The following is a 19,009-nucleotide window of genomic DNA, read 5'->3' on the forward strand; positions in this document are numbered from 1 at the left end:
GCACCTGTAATTCTTTTTATCCCACCCGATTACAACTAATTCTCATACCATAGTAAATGTGTGAAACTGTCAGAGCTAAAAAGCATAAAACTGTTTACTTGCACAGCGTCACCCTGCCTTGTCTCAGAATCCACACTGGGTGCTGATCGTACAAGATGTTATGAGCCTGCCCAACAGCCTGATCCTGCCAAACTTTACAAATACTCCTCTATCCTTTGCACTTTGATGCTCCTGCTTTCTTATTAGTCTGATTTGTCCAAGTGCCAAAACTCTGCAGCTTTGGATAGCAACACTGTCTCATTTCCTCGCCTTAGATTCTGCATTCCAATCCAGTTTTACCATCGATCTAATCCCATTAATGTCTGCCTTCACCAATCTGACATAACCATTATGATCATTGTATTGTCATGCTCGGCTTTTCAAATTCCTATGTCACACAGCTTCAGACTTCTCTTTGCCTTTCTTTGATCTGCCACCACCTTTACCAACATACAATGTCTCCTCCATACTTAGTAATTATGCCTTTCTAAGACTCACCACAGATCCTAAATTAGCTGATCTTGTCATACAGGGCCTTACAAAAGTATTCACCCCCCTCGGTGTTTGTCCTGTTTTTTCATATTACAATCTGGGATTTTCATTTGGATTTTATGTAATGGGCTAAACAAAACAGTCCAAATTGTTGAAACAGAATGAAAATAAAATATCTTATATATATAAAAAATATATACATACTGTATATATATGTACTAGGGGGCTTTGCCCCCTGCTTGCTTCGCTCTCCAACACCTCTGCCTGTGCTACGTGCTAGCCTCTTTGTGGTTCTGCTGCTCATGTATGGGGATGCGGATGTACAATTTAAACAGATTTTTATTTTCATGGGAATTGTTACATATGCATCAATGTAATGTATAACTGCCCGTGATTGAATTTTGTTTCTTTCTCTCTAATACATAAACAGACTTTTTCTTTTTTGGAGATTTGTTAATTGTCTTTGCAAAAGCTTATTCTAACGGGAAACTGTTAATGTTTTAATATGAATGCCATATCAAGATCTCTTTTGTTGTCTAATGTTATCCACAGGAGATGTACTACATTACCTTTCTTGGATACATCCTTCTTTCTACAGTAATTCATGAGTTGTAAGACCAGACATTGTTAATGGTTGTAGATATTCTTTGGGATATTGTAAGTTGATGTTTTCATCTTCTGCACTATGTTTCAGCATAGTCTATTGATACACATTTAGCCAATTTGCTGTGTAACTGATCGGCAATTTTGGCGTTAATTCGTTTGACTTCCTTGTTTCTCTGTGCTAGGATTGCCCGTGTACTCATTTTTTCTGTTAATAACCCTTCGTGATGAAATTCTTCAATAAGACTTGGACATAATACGTCTTCTTTAATTGGGAACTTAAAGTGAGGAAAATGTTAAAATGTATAAGAGCTGAGAGAACAGGAAGTGTGTCTGACAAAAATATTCACACGAATGAGAGGTGAGAGGACCGTGGTCTTGTTTGAAAATGATTGAGTGAAGGGCGGGAAGTGAAAAAATCTCAAGGCAAAAGTCTCATCTCACGGAACTTGAAAAAATCTCTCTTCCAAAAAGTCTCATCTCCAAATATTTTACAGGAAACAAGACTGGTATCAGTCATTTGTGGTTACTCTGCCCACAATATACACAATCATTCCCTAAATCTTTATAGTGGTATTTTTGAATATTTATATCTGCCTCGTTCAAGTCTCCTGTATACTGAATATACAGAGAGAGAAAGAGATAGACAGATAGTGATGTAAGTGTAGTTGGCAAGATAGATGAATAGATAGTGATGTAAGTGTAGTTGGCAAGATAGATGAATAGATAGTGATGTAAGTGTAGTTGGCAAGATAGATGAATAGATAGTGATGTAAGTGTAGTTGGCAAGATAGATGAATAGATAGTGATTTTAGTATAGTTGGCAAGATAGATGAATAGATAGTGATTTTAGTATAGTTGGCAAGATAGATGAATAGATAGTGATTTTAGTATAGTTGGCAAGATAGATGAATAGATAGTGATTTTAGTATAGTTGGCTAGATAGATAGATAGATAGATAGATAGATAGATAGATAGATAGATAGATAGATAGATAGATAGATAGATAGATAGATAGATAGATAGATAGATAGATAGATAGATAGATAGATAGATAGACAGACAGACAAAACAAGTAAAAACTGAAAAGTTGTGATTGCAGATGTATTCATCCTCTTTGCTATGAAACCCCTAAATATGATGTGGTCCGACCAAATAACTTCAGAAGTCATATAATAACTGGATTAGGGTCCACCTGTGCACAATCAAAGTGTCACATGATCTGTCACATGATGTCTGTATCAGAAGACCTGTTATGAAATGCAACATGAAGACCAAGGAACACTCTGAACAGGTTAGAGACAAAGTTGTGGAGAAGATCAGGGTTGAGTTAAAAAAAAATATATGGGGCACCACTAAATCCATTATGACAAAATGGAAAGAATATGGCACCACTACAAACCTGACAAGAGAAGGCCACCCAACAAAACTCATAGACCAGACAAGGAGACCATTCATCAGAGATGCAACAAAGAGACCAAGGACTCTGCAACAACTTGAAGACCAAGGAGCACTCCAAAATTGTTCAGAGATAAATGTGAGGAGAAGTATAGATCAGAGTTGCGTTATAAAAAAATATGGGGCGCCAATAAATCCATTAATGGAAAGGATGTGGCACCACCCACAAAAACTCACAGACCGGGCAAGGAGGCCATTCATCAGAGATACAGCAAAGACACCAAGCATAACACTGAAGGAGCTGCAAAGAACCATAGCAGAGACGAAAGTAGCTGTCTGCAGGGCTACTGTAAGCCATTTGCATCAGCAAACCCCAAACCCCTAAACACAATCACACTAACAGTCCCGGGTTCAAATAATAGAAGGTTTATTAAATTCACCTCTACAAAATAACACAAACACACAATATACAGGTGTTCTCTCCTCAGAATACCTCTGTTCTTCTTACCACCACACTACCCTCACCCAGTTGAGTGTTGCCATACGTCCTTCCAGCTCCGACTCGCCTGGAAAAGGGGGTGCGGTCCCTTTTATTACGGACCCGGGAGTACTTCCGGTGCCAGGATGATTGCCTGATAAAAGTACTTCCAGGTCACACGGAAGTCCCGTAAATGGGGGAGTGCATCTCCCTACATAGCCCGTTTGTGGCACCCATGGTCCCCAGCAGGGCTGTATTGCTGGACTACATCTCCCAGCATTCCCTGCTGGTTCCCGAGTGGGCGCCTTCATGGAGGACTGCTGCCATCTATCATTTGGGGGTGAATAGCAAGTCCCCCATGATCTCTTCTATTTCCGGTGGGATGTCCATCTATTTATCCTGGCCATCTCTTCCGGGTCTGGTTCTTCTCTCTTCCTTGGTCAGGATGCCTTTCTGCCTTCTAGGAGCCACCCATCCAGTTAAGGAACCATCCCCTCTTCTGGCTGCAATGCCATTACAGCCCATGTGGCATCTACACCATCCACTCCACCGAGCTTTATGGAAATGTGGGCAGAAAAAAAAGTCATTGTTTAAAGAAAAAAATAGAACACATTAGCAGTTTGCCCCACATGTGTCCCTAAACACATGGAAGAAGGTTCTCTGGTCAGATGAGACTAAAATTAAACTTTTTGGTCATCATGGGAAATGCCATGTGTGGTGCAAAGCCAACACTTCCCATCATCCTGAGAGCACCACAAAGTGAAGCATGGTGGTGAGGGAAGGAAAACTCATCAGGACTGAAGGAAAGATGGATGGAACTAAATACAGGACAATTCTGGAGGAAAAGAGATTTGTGACTTGGATGAAGGTTCACCTTCCTACAAGACAATGAATGACCCCACTGGAGTGGTTTAAACTGAGAAATTTTAATGTCTTGGAACGGCCTCATCAAAACCCAGACCCCAATCCAAAGGAGAATCCTTGGCCTAACCTGAATATTTTCAGACACCAATACAACCCATCAAACTTGAAGAATGGGTGACAATCCCAGTGGCAAGGTGCTAACATTGTAGAGACATTCACTAGGAGCTGGAATTGCAGCAAAAGGGGGCTCTACAAAATATCGACTCCTTGTGAATATCTACACACACTCATTTTTTTTTGTTGTATTAGTTTTTGTATCACAATAAAAAATATTCACCACCGTCAAAGTGGTGGGCATGTTGTGTAAATCAAATGGTGCCAACACTCCAAACCAAGATCCATTGTACTTCCAGGTTGTGATGCGACAAAACGGGACACACACCAAGGGTGGGGTGAATACTTTCACAAGGCACTCCTAACTCTGCAAAAAGGCTGGAAGGTCCACAGCATGACGAACACGCTTAATATCATGCCAAACCTGACTCACTCTATAGCAGTTAATTAAAGGGAAGATGTTTTTCGAAGGGAGGTCTTTGAATCCACTGGACTCATTTTGTGAAAAACATAAACCACATTCGTAACCATCTACTGCTAAACTGTTGACCTTGAAATGAGATATCATTGCACAATACTTGTAAAACAGCCAAATATAATTATAGATAAATACATGCAACGTAGAAGAATAAAAGAGAGGAATGGGGGGGGTGATTGGGTGAAAAAATGCAGCGGTTAACATCTCCCAATAATAGATTAAACAAAGAAACAGAACTACTGGGGGAAGGCTTCCAGCTGCACGAGCTCCGAAAAAAGGACAGCTTTATTTATTAATTTAGATATTTCCAGATTTCTATATATACCATTTGTTCTGTGGCTGGTGTCTTTGAGCCTGACAGCTTTAGATTATGCTGGAAATCAGCAGTGTTGCCATAGCGATTATTGATAAGGAAATACTGTTCGGCACTGTGGGAGTCTAGGTTAGAAACTTTAATACGGTAAATACAATTTTTAATACAGCACTCCAATTTCAGCTGTATTTACCCAGCGATACAAATATTAGGCATTTGCTATTTTGGCCCAAAGGATTTTTTCCCTTATTTTACAAATAATTGCAAAATAGGAGTACCAGCCCCCCCCACATGATTTTAACTGAGAAAACCACACAGCAGGCATTCATTTTTCTGACTAAAAAGAATTTGAATAACAAGAAATGGATTACCTTCATTTTCATTCATTTATACTTTTTACACATCTACTTATTTTATTTGGGATGGAAGGTTGGTGAGGGGGCTCTGAGCCTATCCTGGCAACATCTGGTACAAAGCAGGAGGAAACGCTCCATCACACCAGGCCAGTTTAGTGTTCCCAGTTATCTTTGGGCAAAGCTGTCACATGGGGTGAGAAAACAACGTGTTCCCCCTAAGGTATTTCATTTTCATTCCACTTCAACAATTTGGACTAAATTGTTAAGTTCATTACATAAAATCACAATGAAAAGCCATTTTAATTCCAGATTGTAATGCAACAAAACAGGACAAACACCAAGGGAGATGAACGCTTTCACAAGGTACTGTATATACTACAATTAAAAGCTGTGCACAATAATTTCATTATAAAAGTTTCAAATTTCACTTAGCAAGTGTTTTAGGAAACACAAAGGGGGCTCCTTTATACCAATGCCTCACTGGGACTGTGACTGCCGAGTCAGAAGTTTTCTTTCATTTTAAATTTTCTTACTTTTTAGTAACTCTGGTTTGTGTTCAGACCTCAGCGTGTGTGTGTGCTTGTGTATATATGTATATATATACAGTGGTGTGAAAAACTATTTGCCCCCTTCCTGATTTCTTATTCTTTTGCATGTTTGTCACACAAAATGTTTCTGATCATCAAACACATTTAACCATTAGTCAAATATAACACAAGTAAACACAAAATGCAGTTTGTAAATGGTGGTTTTTATTATTTAGGGAGAAAAAAAAATCCAAACCTACATGGCCCTGTGTGAAAAAGTAATTGCCCCCTGAACCTAATAACTGGTTGGGCCACCCTTAGCAGCAATAACTGCAATCAAGCGTTTGCGATAACTTGCAATGAGTCTTTTACAGCGCTCTGGAGGAATTTTGGCCCACTCATCTTTGCAAAATTGTTGTAATTCAGCTTTATTTGAGGGTTTTCTAGCATGAACCGCCTTTTTAAGGTCATGCCATAGCATCTCAATTGGATTCAGGTCAGGACTTTGACTAGGCCACTCCAAAGTCTTCATTTTGTTTTTCTTCAGCCATTCAGAGGTGGATTTGCTGGTGTGTTTTGGGTCATTGTCCTGTTGCAGCACCCAAGATCGCTTCAGCTTGAGTTGACGAACAGATGGCCGGACATTCTCCTTCAGGATTTTTTGGTAGACAGTAGAATTCATGGTTCCATCTATCACAGCAAGCCTTCCAGGTCCTGAAGCAGCAAAACAACCCCAGGCCATCACACTACCACCACCAAATTTTACTGTTGGTATGATGTTCTTTTTCTGAAATGCTGTGTTCCTTTTACGCCAGATGTAACGGGACATTTGCCTTCCAAAAAGTTCAACTTTTGTCTCATCAGTCCACAAGGTATTTTCCCCAAAAGTCTTGGCAATCATTGAGATGTTTCTTAGCAAAATTGAGACGAGCCCTAATGTTCTTTTTGCTTAACAGTGGTTTGCGTCTTGGACATCTGCCATGCAGGCCGTTTTTGCCCAGTCTCTTTCTTATGGTGGAGTCGTGAACACTGACCTTAATTGAGGCAAGTGAGGCCTGCAGTTCTTTAGACGTTGTCCTGGGGTCTTTTGTGACCTCTCGGATGAGTCGTCTCTGCACTCTTGGGGTAATTTTGGTCGGCCGGCCACTCCTGGGAAGGTTCACCACTGTTCCATGCTTTTGCCATTTGTGGATAATGGCTCTCACTGTGGTTCGCTGGAGTCCCAAAGCTTTAGAAATGGCTTTATAACCTTTAACTAAATGGTAGATCTCAATTACTTCTGTTCTCATTTGTTCCTGAATTTCTTTGGATCTTGGCATGATGTCTAGCTTTTGAGGTGCTTTTGGTCTACTTCTCTGTGTCAGGCAGCTCCTATTTAAGTGATTTCTTGATTGAAACAGGTGTGGCAGTAATCAGGCCTGGGGGTGGCTACGGAAATTGAACTCAGGTGTGATACACCACAGTTAGGTTATTTTTTAACAAGGGGGCAATTACTTTTTCACACAGGGCCATGTAGGTTTGGATTTTTTTTTTCTCCCTAAATAATAAAAACCATCATTTAAAAACTGCATTTTGTGTTTACTTGTGTTATATTTGACTAATGGTTAAATGTGTTTGATGATCAGAAACATTTTGTGTGACAAACATGCAAAAGAATAAGAAATCAGGAAGGGGGCAAATAGTTTTTCACACCACTGTATATATATGGTTGAAAATTGTATTTTACTGTCAAATAATGCAAAGAGTACGCGACATGTGTTTCGCCCTAATTCTGGGCTCATCAGGCGTACACACTCACTGCACTCCCTCTCGGGAATCGAACCTTGGACATCAGCGCTAGAGGCAAAGCCCCTAACGTTGCGCCACGGCATGTGGTTCGTTCACTTGACAGCATGTAGATCGGGGTAATTACATTCATGGCATTCGTAGTCTGAATCACAATCTGATTGTATGGGTGGTTACCTACCAGGTAACGCTTGTGGTTGGTCAGCAAGTCGGCTAACATCCGCCACGGTGCCCTCTTTCAGTTGTGAGAAGCAGATCATAGAATGGTTGAAAATTGTTTTTTACTGTCAAATAATGCAAAGAGTACGCGACAGGTGTTTCGCCCTAATTCTGGGCTCATCAGGCGTACACACTCACTGCACTCCCTCTCGGGAATCGAACCTCGGACATCAGCGCTAGAGGCGATGCCCCTAACGTTGCGCCACGGCGTGTGGTTCGTTTATTTGACAGCATGTAGATCGGGGTAATTACATTCATGGCATTCGTAGTCTGAATCACAATCTGATTGTATGGGTGGTTACCTACCAGGTAACGCTTGTGGTTGGTCAGCAAGTCGGCTAACATCCGCCACGATGCCCTCTTTCAGTTGCGAGAAGCAGATCATAGAATGGTTGAAAATTGTTTTTTACTGTCAAATAATGCAAAGAGTACGCGACAGGTGTTTTGCCCTAATTCTGGGCTCATCACTGTGGCGGATGTTAGCCGACTTGCTGACCAACCACAAGCGTTACCTGGTAGGTAACCACCCATACAATCAGATAGTGATTCAGACTACGAATGCCATGAATATATATATATATATATATATATATATATATATATATATATATATATATATATATATATATATATATATACATACAGGGTGAGTCAAAATTATGTTAATATTTGAATGGCGGAAACAATTTATTCAGAAAACATACTTCATATGTGCAAGATGATTTACATCCGAAAACTGTAGTTCCGCAAACTTTTGATGAACTACAGTCGGCAAACAATACATTTTCCTCAAGCTTGCAACCACTTTTCTTTGCTCTAGTCTTAATCTGTCTGTTAAATGGTGTACGTCTATCTGCAGAAGAAAAATAATCCATTAGTGTTAACATAATTTTGACTCACCCTGTATATACAGTATACAGTATATATATGAGCCCAAAATAAGGGCTAAACACGTGCTGCACACTCTTTGCATTATTTGACAGTAAACTATATAACATATATATATATATATATATATATATATATATATATATATATATATATATATATATATATATATATATATACACATGACGAATGCTCAAAAAGTTTTTACACTTTATTTAACACAATTTATTAAGAATTTAAAAACCAAATTGCATCTCTTTTCTACATAGTCACCTTTGTTTGTGATGCAATTTTCCCAGCGTCGTACGGACTTTTTAATGCCCAATTACTACTCTTCCCACCTTCACCGATACATAGGGCCAAGAACATCTTAGTTTAATATTATTTGATATATTGCCTTTAAAACAATTATAACAAATTGTTACATTACAATTATAAACAATTGATACATTCTTATATAAATGTGTTGCTACTGTGTTGCATGTGCATGATGAATCAGAGAACCATGAGTTACATACCAAGTTCGGTATCACAAGATTAGTTGTCCTAATTTTTTTAAGTACACATGTATATAAATTGTGGAATAACAGCTACAATTAAATACTTATTAATAATAGCATTACACTGTATTACACAACAGGTACAAGGTAATAACACCTAGTTACTCTGTAATTACACAGGTAATTACATGGAAAGTACAGCATGTTTGGGACACCTAATCTAAAGCGATACCTAGAGTTCTTGTTTGCCGAAAATTCAGAAGTGAATAAGAGTTGTGAATCAGACAGGAGTTACATTTGCATGCACGTTAAACATCTACCTACAAAACGAAAGATACTGACAACATCTACACTATAGCACTCCCTTTGCATTGCACTGAACTGATTCATTCATACTTGCGAATCGATTTTTCTGACTAACAGAAAACAGAGTTGTTTAAAAAAAAAAAAAAATCGTTTATGAATTTTGGATCAAGTTATATTGTCTCAAGTCTATTAACATTAAATGGGGGGCCTTATCTCTGGCAGTATTATTTAACACACCGGCCCTGTCTTTAGGATGTGAAAAGAGGCCTGCGCAACAAATGGAAAAAAAACAAACACTTCAACCAGGGAAGAACATACCAACTCCATCTGGAGAATCTCAAGGCTGGAAATTGAACCCAAGATTATGGACATGTGACACAACAGTGCTAGACACTTCTCGCACATGACTTTTCAATTTTTACTTTTCACTTTTTTTACTTTCTCGTATAAGAAACATACGAAAAGTATTGGAATCGTCCAAAAATTCGATTTCGAGATTTTGATGAATCTTGATGTTTTACGACCTCCCCGAGTCCGAAAATACCATTTTTGGAATTATGTCTGTGTGTCTGCCTCTGTGTGTGTAAACATGATAACTTGAGTACACTTTCAGTTAGGTCAACCAAATTTTTCATACAAGTATGAGGTACAAAACATAGATTTCAATCAACTTTTGGGCTATTTCATGTGTCCGATTTATTCATCTTTGCTTTTATAATAATTGTTGAATATATTATTAATTTGATTAGATTTTTTGTTGATGGTTCTTTAACGTACATAATATAAAAATATAATCATTGTCTAGCAGTTTACTCCTCAGATATCCATCCCCATATCTTAGTAGAGGAGACCATGCCCGATTTTTATTTTCTATGCTCTTCAGTAAGACATCAATATGGTAGTTAAAAATCAGACATTACGCAGGAACCACAGAAGTAGCAAACGTTAATTTGAGTAAAAGGTCAAAAATGGAAACACAGTTATCAGCTGAGAGGTAACTAGCCATGTATTGACATGCTATATTGTTTAATTTCTTTAACACTTTTAAATCTATGTATTTTTTATCTTTTTCTGTGAGATAAATTAAAAAGTTCAAAATATTCTTTACTGCAATAATTTAGATCAGTTCGGCGAAGCATTTCCCCCAAATGTCTCACATAAAGATGATATTTATTTACTAACCTGTGCCGGGGAGTACTGGCGCCGGGGGTCCGTATCGTGTTCACTAGAGCTGGAGCCTCTGCCGCCTTGTTTTGATGAACTTGGTCCTCCGCCTGTGTCTGTCGCCCCACCACTACCACCACTACCCAAACAGCACAATCCTCCTTGGGCGAGCTCCAGCTCAATCTCGGCATCTAGCTCGGCATCCTCCTGGGCCTCCTTGTTCGAGTCATCCAGGTGCTTCATCAGGACAGCCACCACCACATTGATGAGCACAAACTGAGCCGTGAGGACAAAGCTCACAAAGTAAAGAGGCGAGATGAACTGCAGATTACTCAGGCAGCTTCGTTCATCGCTAGTGCAGTCACGAAGGGTGTCCTGGAAGGTGAGGTAGACAAAGGAGGACAGTCAGAGTTAGCTTCATAAAAAGTGACTGTTCTCACTGCAGCTCTTCACTGAGAGAACCACTAGTGCTGTCTCAATGGCGTGGAATGATCCAAGTGTGTAACATAACAACAACGGTAGTCACTTGTGCCACCTGGGTAATAATCTGGGTGTGTAACATTATGCACAATTATATACTCACTAAGCAAATAACTTGGTATACCTGCATATCTATACAATTATCTAATTAGCCAATCATGGAGCAGCAGTGCAATGCATAAAGACATGCAGATACTGGTCAGGAGCTTCAGTTACATTTTTTTAGCCGACACCTTTATCCAAAGTGACTTACATCATTTGAAATACAATTGGTTACACTCCTTTTCTTTTTCCAGTTGGAGCCCAGGCAGGTTAAGTGACTTGCTCAGGGTCGTATAGTATCAGAGGCAGGATTTGAACCCCCAACCTCAGGGTGTGAAGTCCAAAGCGTTAACCACTACACTACACTGCTTGCCTACATAAAACACCAAACAAAATGTGATCTCAGTGATATCAGCCATGGCTGCAGTGTTGGTGCCAAACTGACTGGTTTGACTATTTCTGTAACTTCAGATCTCCTGTGGTTCTTCATGCACAATAACCTCATGGTAACAATTTACCTATCCTCAAATGGCTGCTTCAGGCATGATAATGCACCATGTCGCAAAGGAAGTCATCTCAAACTGGTTTCATGAATATGATGGTGTGCTACTTTGAGCGTGTTATTCCTGGCTTACCTGACTTCTCTACCTAATGACTTTGAATTTCATGACGAAAGATATAGAATAGAATTTAAGTTATGAACTTGGTGCAATCTCATCCTCCATTTCATCTTTCTCACCTGAAATCAGTGGCAAACAATACAGGGCCATTAGCACTTGTGCCACTAGATTGAGCTACTGATTTCATCCACAGGTCTTAACGTAATTTAATAACTGTCAACTGCACAAATGTACCTGATAAGTGTTCCTTATATCTACAGGATCATCTAGTACTATGTTTAATTCATGGCATTGTATTTATCGTCTTGTAACCATTACATGTTGTTGATAACAGCAGCCATACTACATACACTTCAGAAGAGATCAGCCACCTGAAGCTAACTACGGGTCTGGCCAGTACTTGGATGGGAGACCATCAAGGAAAAACTGCTGTTGCTGCTGGAAGAGATGTTGGTGAGGTCAGCAGGGGTCACTTATCCTGTGATCTGAATGTGACAAGTACATTGTGCTGTAAAAATGGCGTAGTCCTTCAGATGAGATGTAAAACTGAGGTCCTGACTCTCTGTGGTCGAAATGAGCTTTCTCCGCAGACTGGCTGGACACTCCCTTAGAGACAGGGTGAGAAAAGTTGACATCTGGAAGAAGCTCGGAGCAGTGTCACTGACCCACCTCATTGAGAAGGGCCAGTTGAGGTGGTTCAGCATCTGATACTAACAACTCCCTGTGGAAGTTTTACGGGCACGACCAGTTGGCTGGAGACCCCTGGGAAGACCCAGGGCTCGCTGGGAGGGTTATATTTCCCAGATGACCTGGAAACACCTTGGGATTCCACAGTATGAGTTGACAAGTGTGGCTGGGGAGAAGGACATTTGGACTTCACTGCTAAGACTGTTGCTCCCATGACTCGACTTCGGATAAGCGGTGGAAAATGAATGAATGAATGAATGTGTGGACTAATCTAAAAGACTGTCATGGTATTGTTATAAACGAAAAGAACTATTTTAAGTGGAAACTGTGTCTGTGGCTGCTGTTTCTGGTGTTCAGGTCTCACTAGCGCCCACTAGAGTCCATGACATTTATCATCTTGTCTCTACATGAACATTAATGTGTGAGATCTGTATTCTTCTTCTTCTTTCAGCTGCTCCCATCAAGGGTTGCCACAGCAGATCATCTTTTTACATCTCTTGTTGTCCTCATCATGTTGTTCTGTCACACCCATCACATACAAGTCGTCTCTCATCACATCCACAAACCTCCTCTTACACCTTCCTCTTTTCCTTTTACCTTAGCATCCTTTTCCCAATATACCCAGCATCTCTCCTCTGCACATGACCAAACCCACACAATCTCGCTTCTCAGACATCTCCCCAAACCGTCCAACCTGAGCTGACCTTCTAATGTCCTCATTTCTAATCCTGTCCATCCTTGTCACACCCAATGCAAATCTTATCATCTTTAACTCTGACACCTCCAGCTCTGTGACATCTGTATTAAGGATGTAAATATATAATGTGGGGCGGCGCAGTGGGTAGCGCTGCTAGGTGCAGTTAGGAGACCCGAGTTCGCTTCCCAGGTCCTCCCTGCGTGGAGTTTGCATGTTCTCCCCAAAGACATGCAGGTTAGGTGCATTGGTGATCCTAAATTGTTCCTAGTGTGTGCTTGATGAGTGTGTCTGTGCCCTGTGGGGGGCTGGCGCCCTGCCCGGGGATTTATTCCTGCCTTGTGCCCTGTATTGGCCCCATGACCCTGTAGTTAGGATATAACGGATTGGATTATGGATGGATGGATGGATATATAATGTGTCCATAATGATCTCATAACAGAATATAATCTTGTGTAATGTTATAGCCTATCAGTCTTTGTGTAATGATGTAAATACGTTGATATTGTGTCAAAACTAATCACCATAGATGACATCTTTCTCTAAATTATTACTTATTACTTTAGCTTGTGTGTATCACTGAAGATCTTTGGTGGAAAGAAGGAAACTTGAATTACCTTGGAACTAGTGCTCCTCCTGGACTCGACTTTTATCTGTTACTAATTACCACACAGGTGGCCATGTAGATATCACTGAAGCTCATTTTCAAACCTACTGTGCAGGTATCATCATTAATACCAATTATTAATCATAACCATAAATAGACAATTGATATGAATCATTCCTTTACAGTTGACGTCGTTAGCAGCGCCCCTAATGAAAGCCCAAGTTAGAAAAAAAAGCACTTCACGTTCCATCATCGTTTCTCTCTTACTTTCATGATCCCATTCCAGTTATCTCCTGTGGACACCTGGAACAGCGTCAGGAAGGCCATCCCGAAATTCTCGAATGTGGCATGCCGGCTCATGCCTTCACAGGGGTAGTCTTCGTTGCATACTGGTGGAGAGAAATAATTGACAACACCTGAATCAGCACAGTTATTCTATTTAGATGTCAAATAGCCCGAGGGGCATTTTTTTTTTTTTTTAAGATTTTACAAATCAGGATGGTGGATGGAGGAATAAGATGATACTTTGTCCAGTCAGCAGAATATGCGGGCAGTATGCCCTCTAATTGTCCTCTTTATTGGTAACCCCTTGCTCATAATAAGACTACCAGCTAAGGTGGAATTTCATTTAGCACAGAAGTAAACTTTTCTAAATTGAAGGTGAGATGGGCACTCATGACAATACATACATGCAGCTCGGAAAGAGGAAAAGTGGCACAGGATCTGAACTCTTTTTAAAAACCAAAGGGAATTTTAAGTTTTATTTAACTGGTAAGGGGATACAGATTGAAGGGGCAAATCTATGGCAATGGCCCTCCCTGGCTTCAAACATCTTTAAACAGTTCTCTCTATTAAGATCACAAAAAGCAAAATCACATCAGTTAAAATGATTGATTATTCCCGCCTGGTAAGTAAATTGATAAGTCCTTATGACTAACGTCAAGTCGCCCAGATGCTGATCTTGCAGTCTATGCAGAACAGACGGCCACAGCATGGAGAGTTTTATTTAATGAAACTTTAACAGAGGGGTTCGAGAAGAAGGGCAGATTAAACCTCATCTTCTTAAACCTCACAAATCCGTTTTCCACGACGGTTTGCATTTTCCGTTATCTCTCCTTCAGCCACACTGCCTCTCTTCAAAAAAACAGACGATTTCTGGATGTGCCGTCCTCATCGGCCAAAATGGAGTTTGATCAAAACTAAAATGAAATGTCACAAATGCTTCTGTCCTCACAGAAATGTCCAAGCTGTCCAAACCAAGCAGAATTATTTTTGTAGAGAAACTAATCCAATGCACAGAGCTTTTAGAAGGTGATGAGAGGGATCACAGTATAGGGGGTTGACGTCACTAAAGACACTCAATTTGTTAGAAACCTGCAATCGACAATAACAATAATAATAATAATAATAAAAAAGAACCCTTAAAGACAAACTGTTAAAAACTTTGTGCCTAACAAAATACAGTTCTAATGAAACGGATTCCTCATAGATCAAGATTGTGACTGGAACGAACAGCAGTCGACAGATTACGTCGTCTAGGGGGCTGAGCTTTGAAGTGCTGCTCTCGGAAAAACAGAAGCTCCGCAGCACAACCTATTGATTCTTCACACAATGCACCCAGCGCCCAGGCTGCTGTGGAATGGGATAATCGATATAATATCCAACCAGTAGGACAGACTTTGTAGAAAACTCTAAAGATGCTTACTGAGTTTTCCAAACAGCTCGACGCCCAGAGCTGCGTAGATGAAAAACAGCAGCATGAAAAGAAGCCCTAGATTTCCAACCTGTAGAAAGAGAGACAAAAAGAAAAAGAGAAAAAAACTAAATAAGAAGCCACTCTTTAGTCATACAACCATAGCACACAAACTTGGCTTTCGTTGGACGTTTCTCAAGTAATAATCATAATTATTCCCAGATTGTCTTCGTCCACCACATGCTCTTGTAGATAACAAGAGATTTGGTAGTCTCCGAATCAGAATCACTTCTTTGCTAGCATGTGAAACAAACCAGAATTAACTTTGGGTAGGTGCAAAACACTAGATAGATAGATAGATAGATAGATAGATAGATAGATAGATAGATAGATAGATAGATAGATAGATAGATAGATAGATAGATAGATAGATAGATAGATAGATAGATAGATAGATAGATAGATAGATAGATAGATAGATAGATAGATAGATAGATAGATAGATAGATAACTTTATTAATCCCAAGGGGAAATTCACAATTTACATTTATGACACTGGGCTGTTTCACTCCACAATTAACAATTGGTTACAGGACGTAACCAACTTCAGACGACACAATTTCAACCCACCATTAACCTGACACTCTAAAATTACAATTTCTTGAAAAAAAACATTTAGAAAGTTCAATAGTGAACTCAAAAGTTAGGCATTTGAACACGTTCTTGTTTTTCATGGCCCCAGACAGCGACATCACCTGCAAGATGATCAAATATTCCAACTAGTCCAAAAATAAATAATAAATACAAAAGGTACAAATAAGTGTTCGGTCTCAAATGATAGCAATGTGTTTTACAGGACTTAGAGGTTCACTCCAGCTCTTCCTTTCACAAGCATTTATCTCCTCACTCCCATCATGCCTAGCAAAAGGAAAAACAAACGGAATGAATGGAGGTGACCAGCATAGGAACCATTAAACAAGCCGGAAAGTCAACACCTGTCTTGCGTCTCATCAAAAGTCATGTGTCAAAAATCAATACAAGAAACAGCAGTGCAAAGTCGGGAGTCCAGAAATCTAAATAGCACAACTAAACACACGCACACAAATGTTCAGTTTATCTATAAATGTATGCATCTAACATGATCTTAATAGTGACGCTCTAATGACGTCATTTGCGTTATTTCCAGGACTACGCTGCATGATGACAACAGCACAAAATGCTGATGAAAATTGTTTTTAATAACTGAATGCAGAGTCCAGATTATAAATAAATGTTATAATGTAAATTTGTGCGCAAAAAACATGATAGGACTTAATGTGATAATGTGATGATGTGATGTGCGGGGAAACTGCACGTGAAAGGAAGAGCTTGACTTTCCCACACTAGACAGGCAAATGATAGGAAACATTCTAAATTAAATCAGCAATGACTTTTAGTTTAATTTTCCTCAGTAGCTTTCATATATCATTCATGAGGACCTTCCTAAATACACACAAGGACAAATCTGTTGGTACAACTTCATGAAAAAAGGAACCACCAACAATTATCTCTGAAATAACTTGAAGTTGACAAAAAATGTGCACCAATCATTGTTTATTCTATTATTTAACAAAAAATCAGACTTTATTTTAGAGTTTTGATTCAACAGAATATTTCAAATAATAATGCAAATGAAAATGGCACAGACACCGATGATGAGACCTTTACCCCAATATTTTGTTGCACCACCTGTAGAGGGCATCACTGCAAACAAGGTAGTCTGGCCCACTCGGCCCACTCATGCTCCATCTGTGTCAGGTTTGAAGGGGTCTTCTCCAGACTGCGTGTTTCAGTTCATTCCATAGATGTTCCATAGGCTTCAAATCAAGACTCATAGAAGGCCACTTCAGAATAGTCTGATGTTTTGTTCTTAGCCATTCTTGTGTGCTTTTAACTGTGTGTTTTGGATCCTTATCCTGTTGGAGGGTCCATGACGTACGACTAAGAGAGAGCTTTATGACACTGGGCTGTTTGTTTCACTCCACAATGTCTTGATAGTCTTGAGATTTCATTGTTCCCAGGACAGACTCAAGGCACCCTATGCCAGATGCAGCAAAGCAAACCCAAAATGTAACCAAGCCTCCTCCATGTTTCACAGTAGGTTTGGTGTTCTCTTCTAGAAATGCTTCATTTTTTCATCTGTGGTCAGAGAGCTAATGTGACTTGCCAAAAAGCTCTGGCTCTGTCTCATCTGACCAAAGGACATTCTCCTAGATGCATTGTGGATGTCAATATACATTTTAGCAAATTCCAGTCTGGCTTTTTATGTTTTTCTTTTAATATTGGATTCCTTCTGGGTCTTCTTCCATTGACCCTACTGTCACTCAAAAACTGACAGATGGTGTGATCAGACATTGATGGACTCTGACTTTGGAGTTCAGCTTGTATCTCTTTTGACGTTGTCCTTGGCTTTTTGAATACCATTCTCACTATCCTTCTGCCCATTCTGAGGTCGATTGTCTTATTGCAGCCATATCCAGGGAGGATGGCTACATTCTCATGGACGTTACATTTCTTAATATTTGCAACTGTTGTCACAAGAACATCAAGCTGCTTGGAGATGGTCTCATGGCCTTTGTCTTTAACATGCTTGTCTATCATTTTCTTTCTGATCTCCTCAGACAACTCTCTCTTTTGCTTTCTCTGGTCCATGTTCATTGTGGGACACACTATAATGCCAAACAGTAGAGTGACAACCTTATTTAAACAGACTGAATGACTGACTGACTATATGATGGAAGACATGTGTGAAACGAATTGGAGAAAGAGTTAGTCTGAAAAATCATTCTAATCCAATTATTGACCAGCAAATGTGTCTAGGCCATTTTAGATATCTTTGTAGAATACGCAATACTTGATCTCTTTTCACACTTGCTTTGCTTTACTCGATGACATATCAAAGGCATGCAGGTGGACTACAGTCATTTCGTGACTTTTGAGGAGGGAGACAGCACTTTTTCAATGAGCTGTAAGTGGGATAACAAATTTGTTCACTTGGTATAAAAGAGAAACTAACATTCAATGGTGGGCTGAAAAGTGCAAATTCTCGATCATCTGAAGAACAGATACACATGCCATCACACTTTGTGAAATCCTGTCAGGTTGCTCAGAAGTCCATAAGACTCTGGTGGAATGATCTCATCAAACAAAACAAAGAAGTCCTTAGGCTTGGATTGCATTAATGAAGGTACAGAACTGGCCAAAACCTTTAAATGCCATTTGTTTAAATATACTGACTTACCTGTGGCAAAGCTTGAACAACTGTATCCAACAGAGCCCTCATCCCTGTGGCCATTTTTAGCAGCTTGAGCACTGTAAGACAAATATAGCTCCATTACAAAAGAACATAAGATGTGTGAGAAATGAGAGGAGACCATTCTGAATATCGAGGTAGTTAAATTATTTATCCCAAACTATCTTCTTACATTTCTTTTTAAAGTTGTCGAAGTTTATGTACATGAGGTGATATCCAGCCTCCCATAATCACTTCATCCATTTTTTGAACCTTCTACGTTCATTCATGGAGTCATGAAAGGTAAAAAAGTAAGAGCAACCCTGAAATGGTCACCACTCCACTGAAGGGCACATTCACATTGGGCAAATCTTAGCATTTAACATCTTTG

At 39.6% G+C, this 19,009-nt stretch overlaps 1 protein-coding gene across 2 annotated transcripts in view; it reads right to left on the reverse strand.

Annotated features, from left to right (window-relative positions):
* cacna1ia (calcium voltage-gated channel subunit alpha1 Ia) overlaps positions 1–19,009 on the reverse strand; it is an 856,996-nt gene that overhangs the window by 49,387 nt on the left and 788,600 nt on the right. For both annotated transcript variants that reach the window (XM_051935123.1, XM_051935122.1), the window contains exons 29-32: positions 18,628–18,698; positions 15,360–15,438; positions 13,922–14,043; positions 10,543–10,899 (exon numbers count right to left, since the gene is read on the reverse strand). In XM_051935123.1, coding sequence (XP_051791083.1) covers positions 10,543–10,899; positions 13,922–14,043; positions 15,360–15,438; positions 18,628–18,698 — 629 coding nt within the window. The remainder of the gene's footprint in view (positions 1–10,542; positions 10,900–13,921; positions 14,044–15,359; positions 15,439–18,627; positions 18,699–19,009) is intronic.

Source organism: Erpetoichthys calabaricus, chromosome 12 (genome assembly GCF_900747795.2).
Source record: "Erpetoichthys calabaricus chromosome 12, fErpCal1.3, whole genome shotgun sequence".
In the NCBI taxonomy this organism is placed as follows: domain Eukaryota; kingdom Metazoa; phylum Chordata; class Cladistia; order Polypteriformes; family Polypteridae; genus Erpetoichthys; species Erpetoichthys calabaricus.